This window comes from Salvia hispanica, chromosome 6 (genome assembly GCF_029641045.1).
Source record: "Salvia hispanica isolate PSC_SH4W2 chromosome 6, Shi_PSC_v1, whole genome shotgun sequence".
Lineage (NCBI taxonomy): Eukaryota > Viridiplantae > Streptophyta > Magnoliopsida > Lamiales > Lamiaceae > Salvia > Salvia hispanica.
Window position 1 is genome coordinate 29,764,833 of NC_142697.1, and position 24,091 is coordinate 29,788,923.

The window sequence follows — 24,091 nt, forward strand, 5'->3', positions numbered from 1 at the left end:
GAACTTAGCTACAATTATTGCTACAAATAACAAAAATCCAATGATGTTGAGAGCAGAGCCGGTCTATCACATGATGATAACTAGTAGTAGTTGATATATTATAAATTTAAGTCTGAAAAATATGAAAGACTAAGGTTAGGCTAATGTATTTCCAGCAAACTGCCTTAACAAAAATGCCTACTCATGCTTCGGGTTGGAGCGTTTGCGAGCCGCTCTTGAGGATAGACGTGTCATCAACGTGACTACGCGCAGCAACGCATAAAAATTCATAGTAGTATTCCTAGTGGACATATCCGACGAGCCCAAGAGTGGATCTTCGTGTGTTTCCGCCTCTGCTTCTTCGCCATCTACCGTAACATCACCACAGCTGCTCTCTCTAGGCTCGGAATCAGATCTATAAGAGATGTGTTCACTAGTGGATTGATCCGTCGAGCCCAAGAGTGGATCTTCATATGTTTCCATTTCCTCTTCTCCACTTCCTGACCTATCTGCTGTAGCATTACCAGCTTCACTACGGCCGCTCCCCTTCCCCTTGGAAACAAATCGACTAGAGAGAGATCGCTGAGAGATGTGACGCCCCTCAACTGATCGAGGCTCAACACCTTCAACCAAAGTGATCACTTCACTCTGCTGAACAATATCGCCATTTTCCTCGTCTCTCGCTAGGAAAGTGTTGTTTCTATACCACCACCCGAAAAAACAATATAACACAAAGTTCAGGAAACTCAAAACAGCCAGAAAAATATAATACTTGTCGAGCCGACTGGCGTCTATATCCTTCTGGAACCATCTAATGGATGTCATGCTGAAGATGAGAACGCAAGGTATGCTCATAAATTTACCTATCCCCATCACCAACTCTCCAAACGGCGGCCCATAACTCAACAAACTCTTACTAGCCTGCGATTCATAAAACGATTCGAGGCCATCTTCAGAGAGTCCTTGCATTAGTCCAAGTAAAATAAATTGTGGTGTTAGCCAAAATACGTTAATATAGTAATTCCGCCTGAGTGATGCAAGACCCCAAGCAACGATACAGCACGATACGCAACACAACATCCCCATTCCGATTTTCACCAACTCCATCCTCTGTTGGTTGAATTTCATTTTGTCTCTAAGTTTAGTCATAATGTAATTGGATATTACTGACCCCACCAAATCTGTGAATCGAACCACATTGGCAAGGAAGAGAATTTTATTATCGTTGTCAATAACACCACCGTCTTCAATAACACTGGCTTCCTCAAAGAAGAAGGTGCTGCCAGAAGCAGCAACCAGGCTCAAAGTGAGGAAACAAGACCACATTGGAAGCATCTTAATCAAACGTTTCACTTTTTCAACTTGTGCATCACTACAACCGCCTCCATGCGCAATTGCCGCCTTGTCTAACCATCTGTCATGCCGTTAGTAATAGAAATTCATGGCAACATAAATCAATACATGAACAACTCGTGTAGTAATGTACATTGTTACACAAGTTTATTGGCTCCTGATATAAGGAAACTTTCTAAAAGTTGAATTTTTGGGACGAATTTTGAACTTGACAATTAATATCACGAACTTTACCTAGACTTTACCTTGTTATTTCCCACCTGCAATAAAATTACGGCAAATAATATCATGATACGTAATTTCTCGACAACTTGGAGAGCTTAAGTTCTTGAAGCACACCCTCCAAAATTGTTCTTCACTTCATTAATGTAGCCAGAATTTTTTCGCTGGTGGAAAATAACAAAATCTGAAAAAATTTATGATATTATTTGTCAAGTTAAAAGTTCGTGGAAAAAGTTCAACTTTTTGAAAGTTCCATGATATAGGGGTCAATATCCCTTTATTTTATGCAAGAATTATACTGATAACATGTATATTATCTTTGTGATATATTTTCATAGTTGCTAGGATTTGATAACACGGTGTCATTCTAAATCTCCGATTGATAAGGGTCTGTACGGTACATTAAATCGGAATTGGAATTAGAATTTTTCGGAATTGAATTTGAAATTATTGAAATTTAATTCAATTCCAAATCCTTTGTTTGGTAAATTGATATAGTTGATACGAAGTTGAATTCAAAGAAATTATGCAATGTGTGTATGTGCGTGTGTGTGAAGGTGTGTGTGCAGGTATGTGTATGTATGTGTGTGTGTGTGTGTTTGTCCAAGTGTGTATATATATGTGTGTGTAGATATGTGTATGCATATGTGTGTGTGTGTGTGTTTGTCCAGGTGTATATATATACTCCCTCCGTCCGTCATTAGGAGTCTCATGGGTGGCACGAGTTTTAAGAAATGTTAAGAAAAATGGATGGAAAAAAGTTAGTGAAATAGAGGCCCTACTTGTATATATTAGTTTTAAATGAATGAGTGAAATGAGTTAGTGGAAGATGAGACCATATTACAATTTATGGTAAAAGTGAACGAGACTTCTATTCGCGGACGGACTAAAATGGAAAAACAGGACTTCTATTCGCGGACGGAGGGAGCATGTGTATGTGTTTTTGTCCAGGTGTGTATATATGTGTGTGTGTGTGTGTGTTTGTGCAAGTGTGTGCATATGTGCAGGCGTGTTTGTGTGTAGGTGTGTGTGCACGAACAGGCGCGCGCGCGTGTGTGTATGTGTTTAGGTGTGTGTGTGTGTGTATGAGTTTAGGTGTGTGTGTGTGTATGAGTTTAGGTTGTGTGTTTGTGTGTGTATATGTGTTTACGTGTGTGAGTGTGTGTGTATATGTGTATATGTGTGTGCGTGTGAGGGTGACAGTGTGTATATGCTTGTTAATAAATCACTTTTATGCTTGTGTGTGTGAGTGTGTATATATGAGTGTGTGCTATAGGGCTGGCAATTTTTGACACGACACGATAACACGACACGAACCGGCACGAAATTAATGGGTTTGGATCAGAGCTTATCGTGTTCGTGTCCTTATCAGGTCGACCCATTAAGGACACGAAAATTTCGTGTCGGGTTCGTGTTATCCGTTAACAATGCGTGTTCGTGTCGTGTTCGTGTTATCCGTTAACACATAATATTTTAATATTATTATTCTTATTAACACATAATATTTTAATATTATTATTCTTATTATTTTCATTTTTCAATACTTATTTTCGTGTCAATAATGGGTTCGTATCGTGTTGACCCGAAACGGTTCGTGTCGTTAATGGGTTCGTGTCGTGTTCGTGTCTGAGGATAGCGGGTCGTGTTCGTGTTCGTGTTTGAGGTTTTCTTAACGGGTCGTGTTCGTGTTTGTTGTTATCGTGTTCGTGTTATTATCGTGTCGACACGATAACGACCCGACACGCACGATTTGCCACCCCTAGTGTGCTAGTGTGTGCATGAGTATGCTGTGTGTGGGGTTGAGTCATTGAGTGTGCTGTGTGTATGTAACAGTGTGTGTGTGTATGACAATGTATGTGTGTGTGTGTGACGAATAGTATGTTTGTGACTCTGTAATTGTGAGTGAGTATGTGTAACTTAATTTTAATGAGACGAGACTCATCTTCATTTGTAGTATTTCAATCACTTTTTTTTTTTTTATCTATTTTTCACTTTACTAATTATACTTTAAAACTCATATCATTTCAAAAGTTATTATTTTTAAAATATAATTTACTCTCCTTATTATAGGATATCTCTTTTTATTCTACATCGTTGTAGTCTTTGATTGCAAAGATAAAATAATACTCCCCCTGTCCCACATAATTTTACCCAGTATTCTATTTAGTATTCTATTTTGGACCGTCCCACATAATTTTACCCATTTCACTTTTACCATTTTTTTTAGTGGATCTCATATTCTACTAACTCATTTTTTACTCACATTGTATTATAAAACTAATACTTTAAAAATAGGACCCACATCCCACCAACTATTTCAACTCATTTTCCATTGCATTTCTTAAAACTCATGCCGGGTCGAAGTGTGTAAAATTATGTGGGACGGAGGGAGTAGTATTATAATATTCCTAAACTCTTTTCCCTCTCATAGTACGGTTTCTCCTATTTTCTCCTTTGTCACACTCACACACACACATATACACACATTAATAAAGTAACAGAAATATGAAGAAAAAATAGATAAAGTATGAAAGATAGGAGAAAATGTTACTCCATTAAATATGAAAGAAAAACTTTTCACTTAAGAAATTAAACTAGTATTTTTCATGTACATCCTAAAATGGCAAAATGAGACTATTTTTTGTGGACAGATAGAGTATGATTTATATAAATGGGTGTTTTCATCTCAAACTCACGGATTCTCCTTACCCTCCTCGATTCTCTGGCGTTGATATCATGCATAACATACGTGTTTAATGATATTTTGATTTTTAACAAAGTCTTTCAATCCCCCCCCCTTCTATTTTCGATTGGTAATTTTTTCAATCCACTTTACAGTATTTTTTAAAAATTTGTGACCGGTCAAAGTGTGACGTTTAATGACGGACTGAGAGAGAGTATATGCTAACCTATAAAGAACCGTAAAGTGTTGATGTACTTAACATATAGAAAAGCATAATTCCATAAAAAAATAAAAATAAAAATTACCAACCTAAACCCCCAAAGGCAGGGCGGGATCTGTGTTTCAATGTTGAATGATCCTTGTGGATACTCGGCGTTCCGGTTTCTGTAGGCTCTGGCGAGGACGATTCCAACATCTTTAAATTGGTTTTCGATTTTTTGTTCATGGTGGTAGTAATTGCTACCCAACAAGAACACTAAGAAGCAAACCCCCGTCACAGCAGCTAATACCACTGCAAGAATTCCAAACTCAAGTGCATTTAATGGCCCAAACAGAGAGAAGATGGCAGCCACAAAGGAAACCAATTTCCACCAGAATTTTGTGCGCCGCTTTCTCCGATCCTCACGCTGATCGGCATCCTTAGGCCGGAGCTGATCGTAAAGAAACACTCTAAGCGTCACTGACAATGCCGCTTGGGCAAAAGTCAATAACCCCAGTCCAAGGTAGAATAGCCCCAAATTAACCTCCTTATCATCATCATTTCTAGTTGATGCAAAGTTGAGCAACAATCCCTGTAAAAGATATGCTACAAATTAATCAATGGGTTATGATTTTGATAGTATTCCTCCTGTCTCATCTTAAGTGATTACTCTTTTTCGGCATAATAAATAGTTAAAATGGAGCAAAAGCAAAGTAATTAGTAAGAGAATAATGTAGATACAACTCTCTTCTAAATTATTCTCTCTCTTACTTTACTTTATTATTATCTTCACAAAACAATGGTAAAATAACAAATCAATTACTTGAACGGAGAGGGAGTATCTTTTTTTAATAAAATGCTAGGATCAATAGTTCCCATCTACTCTTACTCTCATCTGAGCTTTTTAACGCACTATAAATTGAAGTTTGATAAAAGTTTAGACAATAAATTATGAAATTAATAGATAAAAAAGAAGAACTCACAGCGATGCAAAACGCAGTTGCGAAAGCCACCATATTGAAGCGGCCAGTGTGAACATCGGCTAGATAAACGAACAAAATAACTGAAACCGATTCCGTTCCCTCTTGCAAATTCACGACCATGGCGGCTTTCAGGAGGTCGTACTGATTCTTCCCCCACGCATCGGTGAGATGAGTGATCAAGATGCTCAGAAACGCGTTCTCCACTAACTTGTAGCTGAATATCAGGCCTGCGTTTAAACAATGTAATGTATATTAAATTTATAATATGATTACCTAAGATGAAAACACAGAATATTGTTACCTAGCATGAAAAAGATGGGTTTGGTGAAGACGACATAGTTATGAAATATCTGCCTCAATTCTTGGATGCGCTTCATCACGACTTGTTTTCCAGTGAACGGTATTGTTTGTTACAACTTGTGGTATCCTTTCATTCGTACATTGCTGCATTATATCATGAGTCTTTACGTGTTCTTTTTTGGTACTCCCTCCGTCCCTAGAAAGTTGATACAAAACTTTTGAGCACGGAGATTAAAAATTTATATTAAATAAATAGGAGAGATGAAAAATATAGGAAAGATAAGAAAGAATAAAGTAATAACTTTCATGTTCTCTTATGATTGCTACCTTTCATGTTACTTTTGTTGAGGCGGAATTTTGTTTGATGGTAAAATCTAGGCCGCTCATTTTTCAGATCCGACGCATATAATTCAGACGCGTGGTGAATACCAATCTAAAATCAATATTCGTTCAAAACCGAATAAGTATTCGTGCATGTACTGCAATTTTGATCAGTATCTAGATAAAGTGTACATATTCAAATGAAATCAATATAGATTACTATATTATGCACGATTTTTCATCGAACTCCTAAATAACTAATACTCCATCTATCCCACCATGCTATTTTAGTTATTTATAGTGTGGTTCGGTTGACATAATTAATTATTACTATGAGATTATTCATTTAAGATTAATTTATGCAATTTAATCTCATGAACCAAATATAACACATATTTAATTATAAGATTTAATTTTGCCAACTGAACCGTCCTTATATTATGCATAGACAGATAGACTTAAAAAAAAACTTATTTAGGAAATTAAATGAAGATAAAAGAAAATAAACCAAAGAAATATAGATTAAATTAGTAGATTCAATAGATGCTTTGGTTTTCTTCGTAGGGATTGGTTTAGGGTTTAAAATTGAATAGGCAACATTCCCTCCTTTTTTTTTTTAAATTTTGTCACATTTTGATCACCGGCACAACTTTTAAGAAATATAGTGGAAAATGAATTAAAAGAGTTAGTGAAGAGTGAACTCGCATATTAATTTTATAATAAAATGTGATTTGAAATGAGTCAATTAAACATGTAGTACACTATAAAAAAAAATGGTAAAAGTAAAATGGGATAGATTTTATGGGATGCACGGCGATGAAAAAAAATGAATTATTAAAATAAATTTTCTCACTTATACTTAATATCGTTCCCGATGCATGTTTCATTATGAAAAATAACGGTATTATAAAACTGGACCTACTCGAAGACTACTTTCGAATATAAATGGGCCCATAAAAGCCCACTACCCACAAGAAATGGGCCTGTATAAAGCCCACTTCCACCAAGAAAAAAGGGGGAAAATTACAATCTCCGACTTAGCAATGGAGTCCGATCCTATGGAAGTAGCAAATCCTCCGTCGCCGTAAGCTTCCTTAATCAATTTTGCTCCGAATGTATACCTCCGGCGCATAATCGCTGAAAATTTGTTCAATTGCAGGCCCAAAAATGTGTACAAGGATCCAGATGATGGCCGCCAGCGCTTCTTGCTTGAGCTCGAATTTGTCCAATGCCTTGCCAATCCTACCTATATACATTGTACGTAGCTCCTTCACTTCTTTCCAATTTTAGTTTCAACTGAATTTTTAGCTTGGGAAATAAAGTAGAAATGCACCGCCTATATAAAAAAATTTAGCTTGGACGAGTTAACGATTGATTTTGGGGATTGAGTGCTCTAATGGAGATGATTAGGTTTGGGTTGGGGAAATTCTGTGTAAAATTCTTAAGCTGTAAACGAATCATAACCGGTGGAGAATTGTTTGTGGTTAGTTTGGGAGGTAGTTGATTGAAAGCTACTAAAACATTGATGATTTGATGGGATTAGGTTTATGATTTGGTTGGGATGCAGGTGGTCTTGGGAGTGATATTTTTGCTGGATGCAAATTGTTTTGATCACATAAGAAAGTGCTTTGGGCTTCAGTTGTAAAATTTAGTAGTTTCTTGTGTCTTCCTACTTTGTTTGTGTGAATTTATGAGAGATCAGATATCTTGAATAAAGAATTTGACAATAAGGTGCAAGCTCATATTCTCATATTATGTTGGAGATTATGCTATGAATTTGAACTGTTGAGGACCTTTTGTCATTCACACGTCTTATTGGTGCACACAAGTTTTCATTACCCTTAGTAATGTGATATATTTTCAAGTATATCATCGTATCCCTAATATCGTGGTGGCACTATGTGCTGATGATCTTGTGTTTATTTGTACCATAGAAGTAGGCTACTTTGCATTAGTCATTGTCTTGTTGCTAAGATGATGTTATATGTAAGTGAAAAATGAGTTAATTTCAATTCATGTCGTATTTTATTATTGCCTACTTTGTTCGTTACGATTATAGATGGACTCTGTTATTTGATCTTTGCCTTCATTCCAGTGCAGATTTAGCTCAAAACAGGTACTTTGAAGATGAGGCATTTATCGGATACCTGAAATATCTTCAATATTGGCAAAGGCCCGAGTATTTGAAGTTTATTATGTGAGTTGTTTGCCAAGTTCAAGCACTCATCCTATGTTCATTCCACTTTTGTGCGCAATAATCATTTTTCGGTTCATAAGCATCAAGAAACATAAATATTATATCATACTTTAATTTATTCTAATCTGAATAAGTACAATAGATTCACTAATAATTTAGATACATTTATTTGTTCTTGTGTCAGGTATCCCCATTGCCTCTTCTTCCTCGAGCTTCTACAGAATGCCAACTTCAGAAATGCAATGGCACATCCTGCAAACAAGGTTTTGCATAGTGGACTCTTGAATTTCTGTATCTTTTTTACGTATTTATGCTACACAACAAAAGAGGAAGCTGTTCACAACCGATTGCCTTTTCGTCTCTAACCATGATTCTGTGCTTGGTTGTAGGAGTTGGCGCACAGACAGCAGTTTTACTTCTGGAAGAACTACAGAAACAACCGGTTGAAGCACATTCAACCGAAGTCACTTCCAGAATCTTCCGTTGGTGTAGCCCCAGCTTCTGCAGTCGCTCCGGCATTGCCACCGACTACCATCCCAGCTGCTGCTTCCAGCATCCCTCCAGCCCCTCCTCAGGCTCCATCGCCAATGCAGTATGGTTCTACTTTTGTGAAAAACGACCTGAGAAGTAGCGGGGTCGAGAAAAGGAAAAGGAAGTAACTTATTCGGTTTGGATATCAACAGTTATACTGTAAACTCAAATATTCTTTAGGGATTAAAATGTAGTATAAGAATCTGAATTTGAATCCAGAAAGCGCAGTTCTTATCAGCGGTTTTATTCTTATTCATAGCAGTTTGCATTTCCAGTTGTGATTTCATGCTTATCATGTACTTGTATTTATTAGTAAGAACAAAGAAGAAAATCATCTAAATAAATTGACCATTCTACAACTATATCTGATGCCAGAAATTAACTTCAAGCCATAAATCGAACTACAGACCAAAATCCATGCAATTTAACATATTTCCGATAGTTGAAACTATGAAATAAACTTTGGAGCAAATTTCAAGCCTTTTCAAACATTTTCAATAATTAGAGATAGATACAATAAAAGAAACTTGTTCTGACTATAAACTAGTACAAAAAAATAAATATAAGTGCAAATGCCAAAAACCATGAAAATTGATCGAATTCTAACTTGTCTCACAACTTAAAAAACCATTTGAAAAAATCATGAAATTTTTATTTGTTTCAATTATCTCACGGTAAATCTTTATTGTGAAAATGATATATTATGAATAAATTCTCAGTCTGTGATTTTTTCGACTAAGTTCGGTTCAGCCCATAACCAATACAAAAGGAGCTCTATAGCATGATGATGGGCTTTTTGCCTAATAATAATAATAATAATTTATTAATAATATATCAACACTCAAATATCAATAGATTGTGTAATATAAGAGAATGATCATCTTTAATTTCACACACGTTGCATTCCGATTCATTTAATTGATAAATATTTTGCTACATGCATCTTGTCACAACTTTAATCCAATGAAAGGGACTTAGCATCAAGGCATGCCGTTCATTATTAGTTTTATGTACAATATCCTGCATACCAAATTATTTCATTTATGGGAATTTATGCTATCATTTACAAATTTAAAAATTATAGTATAATACTTATATAATTTCGTCGTTACATGGAACATAAAAATGAAAACGTGGATATAAATATTAAATTGTGAAATTGACTTTGTTTCCCCATAATTTTTCGCACCATGACAATAAAATTTGACGGCCTTTTCTTCGTCCACGTCCCACAATATACTATACATATTCGCACAATATAATACACGTTTGTTATTTTCATTTATTTAAATCTTTTAATTGAAAAGTCTTTGTAATCTTGTGATAAAGACCTGCCTGAATATTAGTGGAAATCTTTTTCAGCTCTCTTTTTTATTCTTTAGCTTTCGTTTTTCTTTATAAATTTTCCCATTTATGGGTAAATTAACGGTCTTAATCGGTACCACTTGTTTGGATCGTCGATTGCATATTAATTTGATCTTGCCCGCTTTGAGTGGAGTCAAGTCACGTACGGATTTTTTGGATCATCCTCAAAAGATTCCAAACTAATTAGGGTTAGTGATACGAGCATTATTAGTTAGATATATTAGGATTTGCATTAGATATATTAGGATTTGCATATATTTTTCATATCTTTGTTTTCTTGTTCATTAAGTTAGTTATTAGCATTATAAATAGGAGCTATTGTAATCATTTGAGAAATCAATCAATAGTATATCAATATTATCATTCATTCTGTTCTCCAAGTGAGAAAACCGTCGTGCTCGACGGGCACTTGCCCGCGACAGGCATTTATCGATCGCCGATTTACGGACGCCGATCAACCCGATAGGAAGTTTATCCTATCAGTTAGCTTCCTACTTCCCTCATGCATCTGATGTGGGATGGAGTTGTACCCAACATGACTCTTGATCTTCACATGACATCAGATGAATTAACAAAAAATAAAATAATTGTTTTTAAAATAATAAAATTTAGTAAACTGCCGATCAGTTTTATAAATTTGAAAATGAAATATTAATACAAATTTACTTTTTCATTGATCTCATCAATTATACAATCAGTATTATAAATTTGTAAATGAAATATTACAAACTAGTAGGAGTAACATTTTTCAATTGTCTCATTAATTATATAATCACGTCTTTCAGTGTATAGATGCATTATGATTGTGCATGGTTTGTGTGTTGATCAGTGAATGTACACATGCATACCCCTTTAACATTTGGTATGCACCACATAAGCATGCATGCATATAAGAATCATAATAAAAGATTAATGGAAAGTAATATTAGATAATGACACTAATATTTGTCGCAATATGGTTTTCAAACAATAGTGGTACCACATAATTTTTCTCAATCAACGATGAAAACTACCCATAATTTGGAACTTACCGACGCCCCACCACCGCCGGCGCCACCACTCCGACCACCGCCACATGTCCATACATTCATAATTACTTTTTCACGATTTATATTTTCCAATTAACTAACCATTTAATAAAAATATCACACATGTTGCACATCACAACACACATTTATGATTTATGAATGAAGATAAAGCGATTGATAAATTTCAGGTGAATAAAATAAAATTGCTTTCTAAGATCAACAAATATGTAATAGTCCAAAACATTTGCTTCATTTTCAAAAGGGACGTAACCAAAATCGTGGCAATTGAAATTTATTTCTCAAGTCTCAATCAAAATTTATCACTCCAACCATCATATCTTGACCATTTTTTTATCGTACAATGTTATATTTGCATGATTTATTTGTATTTTGAATTTAGTTAATCAATATTCGGCGCACAAATGTATGGTGATCACTTTTGTCAGTAAATCTCAACAACCCCATCGGTAATACTTCGTCCGTCCCACAATAAGATTATAAGAATCATATTTTATCGTTTCGGTGTATCCCAATAACAGTCACATTTCACTTTTAATATGAATAGTAAGTAAGTCCCATATTCCACTATTTTTTTTTAACTCATTATTCTTTATATTTCTTAAAACGCGTGCTCACACTAAATATGACTCATATTATGGGATTGAGGTAGTAGCATTTATCGGCGGATTATTGAAGGCAAGTATACTTCCTAAAAACATAGTCAGTGAAAACTCTATCGACGGATTTCAGGTGTCAATAAACAATAATATGACGGATCCCCAACAACAGCTTTTCGTCGGTATATTTTCACCAAGAATCTTTTTATCAGTAGTATTACTTACACAAAATGTTCATGTTGTTTGAAAATCAAATAAAACTCCATCATATACAAATTTTCTTATACTCCTATCAAAACTTTTATAACTAGCTAGGACATGTCCAAGTGCTACTCAATCCCAACCCACAAAAAAATTGTGACGTGTTACACATATATCAAACCACTAAAATATCAAAGATGATTAGGAAAAGCAAACATGGTTCACATAACCACTAAATCACAATTACAAGGCATACTAAGTGTGGAAGAGGCCAAAATTGCCGTTTGCTACGTCTAAAAGAAAAGGCCTTTTGTCTGGCTATAATCTAAAATCTAATTGCACAAAATCTTCTTGGGATCAACAAAAAAGAAAATTCTCCACAAATCTTTTTCTTTATGCCTCTTTGCTTGCTACTAATCCAACTTTTATAAAAGCTGTAATGTTTCTCTTTTCTCTCTACCACCTTTTTTTCTATTAATTGTTGGTACTTAACAAAATAGTACTACTTCATTCGTTCATGAGTCATGGATTCATTTTTAATATTAATGATTGTTCGCAATCTATTGTTGTATTTTAGTTTTAACAATTATACCACTTATGTTAAGTGGAATCATCATTCAACTCACTATACTCAATTAATTTATTCACGCCAAAAATCACTGAAGACTCTGAAGTATAAGTTCGTGGATGGAAGGAGTAATTGTTTATATCATTTTTATCAGTATTTGGAGTTCTTGAGTATTTTTTATGATTGGTTCGGCCCAATCATCACTAATGGAGCTCTATAGCAATATAATTGGCTTCCACCCAATTTAAGCCATAATAATAATAATAATAATAATTATTATTATTATTATTATTATTTATTATTATTATATCGAGTAATATGAGAATTAAAAACTTTAATTTCACTCAAGTTGCAATACTCAAGTAACTAAAAACTTTACTTGAAAAAAATGAAACGTGGATATAAATAATAAATATGAAATTGACTTTGTTTACCCATAAATTTTCGCATCACGACAATAAAATTTGACGGCCTTTTCTCAATCCACGCCCACATTATTTCGCATACAAAAATAAAAAAACGTTGTCTATCTTCAATAATTTATTTATAATTGAAGAGTCTTTGTGATCTTGTGATAAAGACCTGCTTGAATATAAGTGGAAATCTTTATCAGCTATCTTTTTTTGCTTTAGCTTTCGTTTTTCATTTACTAATTAATTGTGCCCATAGCACATATATGGGGAATTAACGGTCTTAATCAAATAATTTATTTTGATAGTAACTTTTCCAAAGAGTTGTGGCTCTCAAATTTGATATTGGGTAGATTATTAAAAAAATATAATAATAGTCATTTCAGTTATAATGTTTAGTCAAATTTTGACAAATCTTGTAAGATTTGAAAATAGAGTATTGAATTATGAACTCTAGTTATTTATCATATTGTCTTATCCGTGTATAAAATGACATCTTTTAGTAGTATCTTGCTCATGTTCGAACTAAATAGGCCGTAGACTGTAGTATTTTTTAAGAACGGACTGCTGACGATGAACATACATTTTAAAAATATAATTGGTGAAAGTTATACCAATGAATTTCAGAACGTTAGTAATTACTTACTTACAATAACTTCGGTCAATGAACTATAGCCCGAAAATCTCCTAGTGCTACCCAATCCCATCCCACAAAAAATTTATGACGTGTTACATTTAAATCAAACCACATAAATAGCAAAGATGATTAGGAAAAGCAAGCATGGCTCACATGATATTAAACCTTAATTAGAAGACATGCTAAGTGTGGAAGAACTCAAAATCCCTCATCTTTTTCCCCTATATTAAAAGGAAAAGAACTCCTGTCTTGGTTATATATATCAAATCTTAAATGTACAAAATCTTCTTGGGATCAACAAAAAAGAAAATTCTCCACAAATCTCTTCTTTATGTATCTTTAATGGCTACTAATCCAACTTTTACTAAAGCATGTAATGTCTCTCTTTTCTCCAGACCACCGTTTTTTTCTTCTATCTTGTCTAACTTGTACCTCATACATTGAAATTTTTGATCAAACGCTTTGTTCGTCCACAATTTATTGATCTACTTTGTCATTTTTAATTATTCACAATAAAATGTCTTATTTTACGTGTAGTAAGTACACCGCAGATGTAATTAACAATGGGATCATAATTCATTCCCCTAACAACATTCAAGCAATTTATTTAAACTCATACAAAAACACATAAATCATAAGTTTGTGGACTGAGGAAGTAACTCTTTTGTAATTTGAAGTCCTTGAATGTTACTAGAATCCACTCCCATGGCATTAATGTTGTATTTATATTAATTGGGTTCGATTGATATATATCTCACTCTACGCAACGTAATACTATAACTCAATATTTTCGACGTGTCTCAGACGATCACATTTATATCTCAATTGATATAAATAATCAAGAGATCTCAATAAGGCAATTTATGAGTTTCTCAACGTTCTCATAGTCGAACACGACTCCTCTTCATTGGTTGTTGCCACCATTCAATTATTATTAGTTATGATGAGGAAATTTTGCATTCTCTATTGTGGGTACTAAATAAACCATCATCTTATACAATAACTTCCAAAATTAAGCTATATTCAGATAATTACGCATTCATAGAATCATATTATCATTGACATAGGAAACAAATGCAATAATTTCTTATCTCTTAAGTATAATTATCAATCAAGTGAGTGCAACTATAACTCTATAAGTAGGGGGACACTCCCATCCCCTCATGAAATTACAGATTTTTCTAGATAAACCCATTTGAATTTACATAAAAAAAAAGGAATAATTACAAACTATATATAGGCAAATTATGATAAAAAAAAACAATTATGATGTATACTTTTTACTTTCCTAAAATCCACCCTCAAATTGCGGTACAGAGATATGCACACGTGCGAGAGAGAAACGTGCCGACCCCTCATTGGCTGCGACATTATTTGGAGCAATTTTGATTAAAGGAAAGCGGGCCCCACGTGGCATGAAGAATGGAGAGCACACGTGTACACCCCCGACATATATGGGCCGGTAATGGACCAGGCCGTCACGTGCGCCCAAAAGCTGTGGGCTTTCAAATAGTATTTCAGTTGAGGCTGCCAGATCAATGCTGGCCCCCACCACATATCATTATTATATTTTCTTCATTTTTGGTTTTTATTTATTTTTATATTAAAAAAAAAAAGAAAAGAAAAACAAATTCCATAATAGAAATTTTTGAGTTTCTATGTAAAGTATGGACTATTAAATCGTTCAGGTTTGTTCGATTATTCGAGATTAAATTGATTAGAGAGTGTGCCAAATTGGATCAGTCTAAAATTACTAGAAAATAAACTGTCATAGAGTTAAGTAAGACAGATAGACTAGTATTGGTTTTTTATGTTGTTGTTAGAGTGTAAATATGGGTCGATTCCATCCAACCAAATAAAATTGACAAGACTGGGATTATATCTAATCAATCAAACCAAGCAACTTGTCCATGGAAAGGGTTATAAAAATTTATGAATGGAATTGTTATGTGGTGTGAGTTGCAAGAATTTGGATATGATTATGTGATCAAATAATAGAGAACTTAGAACAAAATGTAATTATGTGATCAAATAATAGAGAGCTTAGAGCAAAATTTGGAACATCACACCCTCATCGAATCACTAGTTTTTGTCTTTTCCTTAGAATGTATCTCAAATTAACTAATATAAGAACAAAATCAAATTCACTATTCAAGATTCTTTATCACATCTTGGAAATAAATGATTTTTTATAAGGAATAAATGATATTTTATAGTATCAACTCGATTTTGGAAGAAGAAGAAGCAGAAACATTTAGTAATGGTGTCAACTCGATTTTGTTGGATAAGCAAGCTTGGATTTTTATTTTATTTTTTAAGAATAACTATCAAATTAAACATGTTCACTTTTAAGTTCACTACAAGAGAAGGCAAATATTCAACAATAAGTATAGTCTAATTCAACTTAACATTTAGTAATGGTATCAACTCGATTTTGTTGGATTAGCAAGCTTGGATTTTTTATTATTATTATTTTTTTAAGAATAACTATCAAACTAGACATGTCCACTTTTAAGTTCCCTACAAGAGAAGGCAAATATTCAAGAATAAGTATAGTCTAATTCAACTTTAGCCATCTCGTTTGGATACACATAAACTCTTTAGTATCAAAAATTCAAAATAAATCATAAGACAATTCTCCTTTAGGTATTTCGATTGCAATATATAGAAAATATACAGAGCCCCTACCAAATTATGCGTCCAATGCAAACGTGTGGGGATTCACCATTGAGGTAGATCAGATATAAATGCAAATCAAGAAATGAGACAGAAAACTATGTATCAATGGATCATTGTCTAGTCATCGACCCCTTCTGTGCCCTTGTGAAAAGACAAAATTTTGTTGGGAGTTACCAATTCAATTATTGTAGCAATAAGTCCAAAATATTCTATTTTTTTCTAGTGTTATTCGACTCAAATGCAGCCACAAAAATGGAATTATGTTAATACAAAAAAATTTAAAGAATTAAGTTTTGTGCCAGTTAATTATGCAGGGTTGGTATGAAGCAAATTGCCCACAAATTTGTGAGCAGTGATTGTAACAACTCATTTTGGATGATGAGACATGCAATAAAATATGATTGTTGCAAGTGAGAAATAGGGTATCCAAAAATTGGACAGGTATATATGTTGATAGAGAATTATAAATAGATTAATTAATTAATGCTTCTAAATACTCCATATGATTTTCGACTTTAAGAGACATGATCAGATTCGATGGATTTGCTGTTTTCAGAGTTAGTTAAGTACTAGTTGTTTATAATGTTATATAGTGAATAAATGAGTCTAAAGTATCCCAAATAATAATATTTTTAAAAGAGTAAATGTCAAAACTGGTCCTGAACATATGCCCATTTTATGATTTTGGTCATATACTTTATCTTTTGAATTTTTGCATCCTGAACATTTCAACTCGGATCGCAATTGGTCCTACACTAACCATTCCGTCAATTATTAAACGGTTTTAACCCGATTTTGACCGATTTGTTCAGGATCCAAAAATTCAAAAGATAAAATATAGGACCAAAATCGTAAAATGAGCATATATTCAGGACCAGTTTTGACATTTACTCTTTTTAAAATTTTGCTAGATTTAGCTCGGTACTTAATTTTTAAGAGATGGATGCTCAAAATAATGTTTAATCACGAGTTTTTCACTTCATGAATTAGGTCGTTTCCAACCAACTAATCTATTTTGTACGTTACACATACAAACAATAGTCTAATTATATGTATGTGTGGCTGTTTGGGGAACTTAATGGCGATCATGAGATCATGGGGAGTTTAGATTATCCTAATCAAGAGACCACAATTCTTTTTTAGTTTGTTGACTAAATTGAAGGTTTGTATATATCTCTAATCATGAGCAAAATCTTCTTTATAATTTTAAAATTAGTTCGCAATTAGTGGGTAATATTGCTAATTGAGTGCATTTCTGAGTCATGCAAGAAGCCTAAAAGTAGTACTCCTACTTGAATTGCACTCCACACCCTAGGGGGCCTATATTCGTGTTTTAATAATTATGAGTTTTGTATAAATATTAGTATTAGATAATAGTAACTGAATTCGAGCTCAGAGCCTAGATTGTAGTTTGTTCAATATATTTATAGAGTAGTAGTACATATTATTTTATTTTATTTTATTTTTCAAAAAAATTACATTTGTTATTTCACATAGAAGAGTTAAAAAGGTCAATGTTTCCACGTGAATCTCAGATGTAATGAATGTGTGATTAGAAAAACAATTGTTTTTGCAGCAAAGTTTGACTATTTGAAAACTGTTCAAACGTAATATTGACTTGAACATTATCTACGGAAATCCTATCAAATGTTTTTATAAATAAATATTCATAAAATGGGATGCGTTATTGTGAATAAAATGCTCATTTTTTATGATTTTTTCTTATACTATAAAAAATATTCTAAGTACAATAGTGGAGTAATATTTTTCATTATGCATGGCAGTTCTGGTTTTCTGTATAACCTAAATTATATACTCTCACTACATTAGAAAAAGAAATTTAAATAGTTTATGATAAATTAAATATTGTTCACGTATTAAAATATGCGCGAGTTTTCTATTTTTATGATATTTTTTGTGAATTTATTATTTTAATCAACATATAGTATACATAGTAATAGTGTAGAAATGAACAAACTATAAAATGTTAACTAGGACTAAAAAAGAATCAAATATTGGGATTTCATTACATACTATCAAAAACCAAATTTCTAACCAAATTTCCCCTATGAATTCAATACCTTAATTAGATCCACACAAGACAAATAAAAAAAGTAGAATCATAAATAACAAAATCTTTTTTTATACATTGATTTCGTCAGTCTTCTTGAATTGAGAATTAAAAACAAAAAAAAATAGTAGGTGTAAAAAGAAATAACAAGACCAAGATTAAGCCTAATGTGAACACAATCGAGTTTAGCATGCAATTGGCCCACCTTTTTTACTTTTTAATGATTAAAGATAGGCCAAAAAATAGTGTAGGGGTCCTCATAAAATCTCTATACCTAGCTGCATGCGTAAAGTCTAGAGCCCAACCATTGATTAATATTAGAAGAATTTAATAGCATGTATATATCAATAATTTGTTTTTTTTTATTTTTGAATAGTAAGTGAAAAAATAATTTATTACTGCTTGAATAATGTAGACATCGTACTTTGACACCTACATCCATCCAACTTTGTTGGTTGAATTTAATTTACACCAAATAAAGCCTATATCACACTTTTTATTAGAAATTCTTCGTAGGTTAGGCTTTTTCTTTTATCTTTAATTAGTTCAATAGATGAAGAATCTTGGTATATGTTAGTAGTACTTAGTTGTGTTTATGTGTTGTTAACTATAATTTATTATGATAACTTGATCGATATTTCAACTCTGTTATGATTCTGTGGTCCTAATAGCAAGAATTTCTTCTATCATCAAACATTTTTCTTTAACTTTGTTTGGTGAATATGACAACTATGTGAGTTTGTTAGTGGGAGTTAGTTAACTTGGTTTGTAAATTCAAATTCAAGATCCCACAGTCGTTCAATACCTTAATTAAAAAAAAAGGGTTCATTTTAATTTATTCTCGATTAGTATACATAATTACAATTTGTTTCTACTTTAAGGATTCTTACTAGTACTATTTTATAAAACAATTGTCTAAACTCGAAATCGTGTCTAGAGATTTACATTAATCAATAACTTTCGATTCGCAAATAATCAATCCACTTGAAAATTGTTTATATTTCATCACACTTTTCTCGATATGGAATTAGAATGCTTACCACAATAAATCAAAGTGTCATGTCTCACATATTAATGTATTCATACCATAATTATAGATAACTCATAATATATCTGAAACAATGTACTATCCCTAAGACCCAAGGGCAACATTCACTCAACATAGTATGCCAAATTACTTAAGTAAAATATTAGTTTGATACTCAATTATATATAATGAGTTTGGTGGCCAAAAAAGTGACAACCCAATCAATAACAGATGATTTAGTGCCTACTAACTGTAAAAATTAAAATTAACAATAGCAATTGTACAATTGGTTTCCATTTATCTTAGAACATTATCATTTCTATCTTCTGACTAATTTGCCCAACCAGCAAAGATCCAACCATAGATTTCATGTCCCAATCTTTTGGTGACAAACATACATCATCCATTTCTTCATTTACCCCTCCTTCTTTACCTTCATAAACATTCTAATCAAATTATTCTTATTCTTTCAAAATTCTTCCAAAATTAAATTAGAAAACTATGTAATAAATGAAATAATGGCACAAAATTCAATACTTCACCACATAAATATTGAAAAGATAGATTTCAGAATGCCAACTTGTGATGGCAGATATTTATGGTGAAAAATGAAAATTGCTATTCAAAAATTAAAATAAAGTAGACCCCACAATTTAAGAAAAAAAAAAGTGACTCTCTCTCTAAAACAGGGCAATTGCAAATGCTTTAACCTCTCTCCATCATCTTGTCCACCTGAGAATCTTCACCTTTACTTTTTTCCATCTGCATGCTTCACATTTCCAAAATTATTAGTACTACAAATTTCATTCAAATTTATTTATTTTTTCTTAAAAAGAGATTAATTCCCACAATATACAATGAAACGTAAACTAAGCTGAGATTCAAGATAAATTCACATATTTTATTTACCACTACCAAAGAAACACACTATAATGCACAAAATTAAATTGATTACAGTCAGATATACTAAGAGAGAAATTTCATTTCTCTTCATGTAAACCCCCAAACCAATAAAAACATGCTAATTCAAAATAAAATTACAAAATACTCTTAAGTCTTAATTAATTAACCATTAATTTATCTCAGTAGATTAATCCATTGCCGGTGGAATCAAACCGCGTCGTCTCGTAAACCGGCAGTTCTTCGCCGTATCTCTCCATTCCGATCGCCGACAGATTGTCGAGCTCGAACAAATCCGAGCTCGCGTAGCTCGCTGCATCCTCCTCGTCTTCGTCTTCATCGAAATCTCGATCGAAAACCTCGTGTTTGACGTGAGGATTTTGATTTTTCCTCTGGTAATTCCTCAGCAGATCCCTCGCCACCTCCTCGACGCGGCGGTTTTGGTCCATGACGTGCGCCATGAGCTCTTCGTTGATCACGCTTCTGATGCTGTTCATGTTGTTGTGATTCTTCGTGGAAACGTCGCGATTCGATGATGATTTGTTGTTGATTTCTGATTGTAGTGATTTGTGGCGGCGATCGTCGTCGACGATGACGCTGACCGGAGAGAATCTCACGGATCTCTTCGCGCCGGTGGAGTGGTTGCCTCTAGACGACGGCGTTTTGCTGAGGCAGGATCGGGAGAACGACGAAGCGGAGGAGCACGTCGATGCGTTTGTGGATTTCAGCGACGGCGACACGTCGCCGCCGATTTTGCTCTTCTTCATGTTTCCGCCGGCGAAGAGCGAGTTCAGGAATCCGGCGAGTTTGCCCCCGGGGGAGATCGGCTGCTTCACCTTCTTCAAATCGCCGTAGATTTTCAGCGCACGCAGCTTCGTCTTCGAGAATCCGCCTTCAATTTTCGATTTCTGCTCCGATCCGGAGCGATTTCCGCCGATTTCCCCCTTCTCGAACCCCGTCCGGATCGGCTTCGGCCGCTGCACCTGGAACGACTCCGCCTCGGAGGAAGAGAAGAATCCGGCGGCAGCGCTGGAATCGGAGGAGCTCCAGCTCGAACTCACCCGATCCTTCCGCGGCTTCTTCACCTGGAAATCAGCAACGGAATTCCTCCTCCCGACCGCCTTCTCGCTCACCTTCTTCTCCATCCATTTCTCGATCATGCAAGCGCGCTGGAAATTCGCCATCTCCTCGTCACTCCTAAACACTCCGCGGCGCACGTTAGCGCCCTCGCAGCTCTTCTTCCTCATTCCTTCACCGTAAATCACCATCTCCTCGTCTCCTTGGTCAATCGATCGATAGATCGCATCAAGCAAGCTCGAGGAAAACGACGAATAATTCGAATTGGAATTCGAATTGGAGGAATTGAAATGCGAGATTTCAGTCTCCCTTCGGTAACCACACCTCTCCACCATGATCGATTTATATAGAGAAAAAAGAGAAATCAAGGAAGGAGAACTTTATTGTCTGGTTGAAGAGAGCCAAAAGCTGCAGAGAGAGAGACAAACACAATGATGATTTGAAGGAAAGAGACAAATGAGGAGGAGTTATGGATTCAGTCATTCACAGAGAGTTGGGATGAATAGCTAAAAGAGTTGAAACAAGAGCACTCATTTGATGTGGGGAAGGAGGAGGAGTGGCGCAGCGTCTACTCAAAGCTTGCCAGCACGCTTATGTTATGAGAGATAGAGAGAGAGTGATTTTATTTAGAGAGAGAGAGTTTTTGGCTGTGTAGTTTTTCTCCAGCTTGTGGGAGTGCTTTATATTGGGGTTGGGCTACTATTTCAATTTCTTTCGAATAGTGTATTTTGTGGTTATCTTCAAATTATGAAATTTTGCAGTCTATAATTTTACAAATAATTGACAATACAAAAAAAAAGAAGATTTGAAATGACTATATTAAAATTTTAATTTTTATATAGTATTAATACTAACAATAGAAAATTTTTCTTAGATATTTGAATGATACCTAGTATACAGTATAATTAATATTCTTATACTATGTGCATGTGTTTATTTTTTAAATAGATTTGAGAAAATGATGCCCTTTGATTTGGATGGATATTACCTGCATTAAGTTAAGATGCACGCTTTGATTCACACTATAATAGCATATGCAATTAAATATAGATGTTAATCTCACAAGTCAAAACATATACTAGATGAGTAGATGTTGCACATGTAATGAGGTATTTAATTAGTGGCTCATTAATTCTAAAAAGTTCTAGCTCTCTTTTTCTTTTTTTCAAATGTATATAGTTGAGCCAAATCTATTTATCACAAAATACTACTGCATTTATACAATTCTGAAAGTGTTGTTTTGTTCTAAAATATTAGAGTGATTAATGTCTAAGATCATATTAAAAATTTTATATTTGTGCCTATTTTGGCACGGACTTCAAGTTTAAATTGCGGTTGTAGAACATACTATTATGGATTGGAATTATATTATTCGATCAATTCACAATCATGAATATGGAGAGAAAATATGCAATAGTCATTTATGGGCTAATAACATTGAAAAATTCCTACCATAAATAGGATGGCCCATAATATTTGTTGCACAAATTAGTTGTTAACTGATAGTACTACTCACTTTCTCTCCGTCACTTTCCTTTTTAGTTTGTCCAACTAAATATGTTATATTTTATTTTTTACTTAAAAGAAAAGATCTCTCATACTAATATAAAAATTGCTATATATTTTTTCTTTTCAATTAACACACAAATTAAAATTTTCAAAAATCTTACGTCATTTCTCACAACTCACTAGTATGACATTTTTTATGGGAAGGGGGGAGTGTTAATATATGAATGAGAGTGTGTGTGTTTGAACAGCAAGCATTCAAGGGAAAATTCCAGGCAAGATCATCAAACTTTTGGTCTCAATCATTCTACTATTAAAACAAGGAATTTGAGTATAATGTTGAATAAAATATAAACTGGGACAGAAAAATTTAATGAAACTGCAAACAACTATTTTTGTTGGAAGAAAAAAATTATGAATTCATCTGTAATTTGGACATAGATAGCTGTCACTTGTGTTTTAAGATTAGGACAAAGGACGTTACGGAAAAATAATTAAGAAATCCACAATATATTACTACTATCATCATTATTATTATTTGTTATGCAAATTCAGTTGGTGATAATAATAATTTGATGGGATTGATTGAATTTGAGATTAAATAATTTCAAAATTGTAAGATTTATAAAAGGTTGGTTGGTCAATAATGCTATCTATGCATTTGAACTGATTCTTCTTTTTCGTTCCATGTATACATAAATATGTTTTACTAATATGCATATTAATCAAAATATGCAGATATATTATACAATTAAGTTAAAATTATGTATAAAAGGTTAAATATATCAATTTTATCATTCGAAGGCAATTAGGTTATCATTCACTGACTTTGACTTTGGATTTTTGAAGAGAAAATTATAATCTTATAACTCTAATTAGAATGGCATTGAAAAAATTAGAATGTAGTATAACTCTAATTCGTTTATTTCTGTTACTATGCAATTTGCCAACAAAATATTCGAATAGTGTGTGTGTGTGTGTGTGAACTAATACGAATGCACGTGCACAAGAATGTCAAAAAGTAATAAAAATATGATTTGTAAAGCAAACATTCCAATTAGTAAAGATAAATTCAATTAAAATTCTTCCACTTTCACCATTAAAGAAGATAACGTAGCAGTATCTCTTGAACTTGATCTCTTTAAAAAGCAAATTAATTGATTTTATATTTTGGGTATTTTGCATGCATATGGTATAATATTATACTGTATTGATAATACAAAGAGTAATAAATATA

The 24,091-nt window shown here is 33.5% G+C and overlaps 3 protein-coding genes across 4 annotated transcripts; 1 reads left to right on the forward strand and 2 right to left on the reverse strand.

The window, feature by feature from the left end:
• Positions 1–120: 120 nt before the first annotated feature.
• Positions 121–5,796, reverse strand: LOC125206543 (protein NRT1/ PTR FAMILY 5.11-like). The gene is made up of 4 exons (XM_089061524.1): positions 5,721–5,796; positions 5,420–5,646; positions 4,547–5,028; positions 121–1,393 (listed from the first exon to the last, which is right to left on the reverse strand). Exons 1-4 carry the CDS (start codon positions 5,794–5,796, stop codon positions 178–180), a joined length of 2,001 nt encoding a protein of 666 aa, XP_088917650.1. The 3' UTR covers positions 121–177.
• A 1,262-nt stretch (positions 5,797–7,058) lies between these two features.
• Positions 7,059–9,020, forward strand: LOC125206544 (mediator of RNA polymerase II transcription subunit 31-like). Of its 2 annotated transcripts, none has more exons than XM_089060571.1 (5): positions 7,059–7,124; positions 7,200–7,297; positions 8,136–8,237; positions 8,422–8,500; positions 8,627–9,020. In XM_089060571.1, the coding sequence occupies exons 2-5, from the start codon at positions 7,269–7,271 to the stop codon at positions 8,894–8,896; spliced, it is 480 nt and encodes a 159-aa protein (XP_088916697.1). In that variant the 5' UTR covers positions 7,059–7,124; positions 7,200–7,268; the 3' UTR covers positions 8,897–9,020. The 2 variants fall into 2 exon arrangements, with proteins under 2 accessions (XP_088916697.1, XP_047961749.2); XM_048105792.2 differs by having other exon boundaries at positions 7,065–7,124; positions 8,141–8,237.
• An 11,231-nt stretch (positions 9,021–20,251) lies between these two features.
• On the reverse strand, positions 20,252–22,010 carry LOC125204149 (protein BIG GRAIN 1-like A). Its single transcript, XM_048102717.2, has one exon. It carries the CDS (start codon positions 21,681–21,683, stop codon positions 20,454–20,456), a length of 1,230 nt encoding a protein of 409 aa, XP_047958674.1. The 5' UTR covers positions 21,684–22,010; the 3' UTR covers positions 20,252–20,453.
• Positions 22,011–24,091: the final 2,081 nt, after the last annotated feature.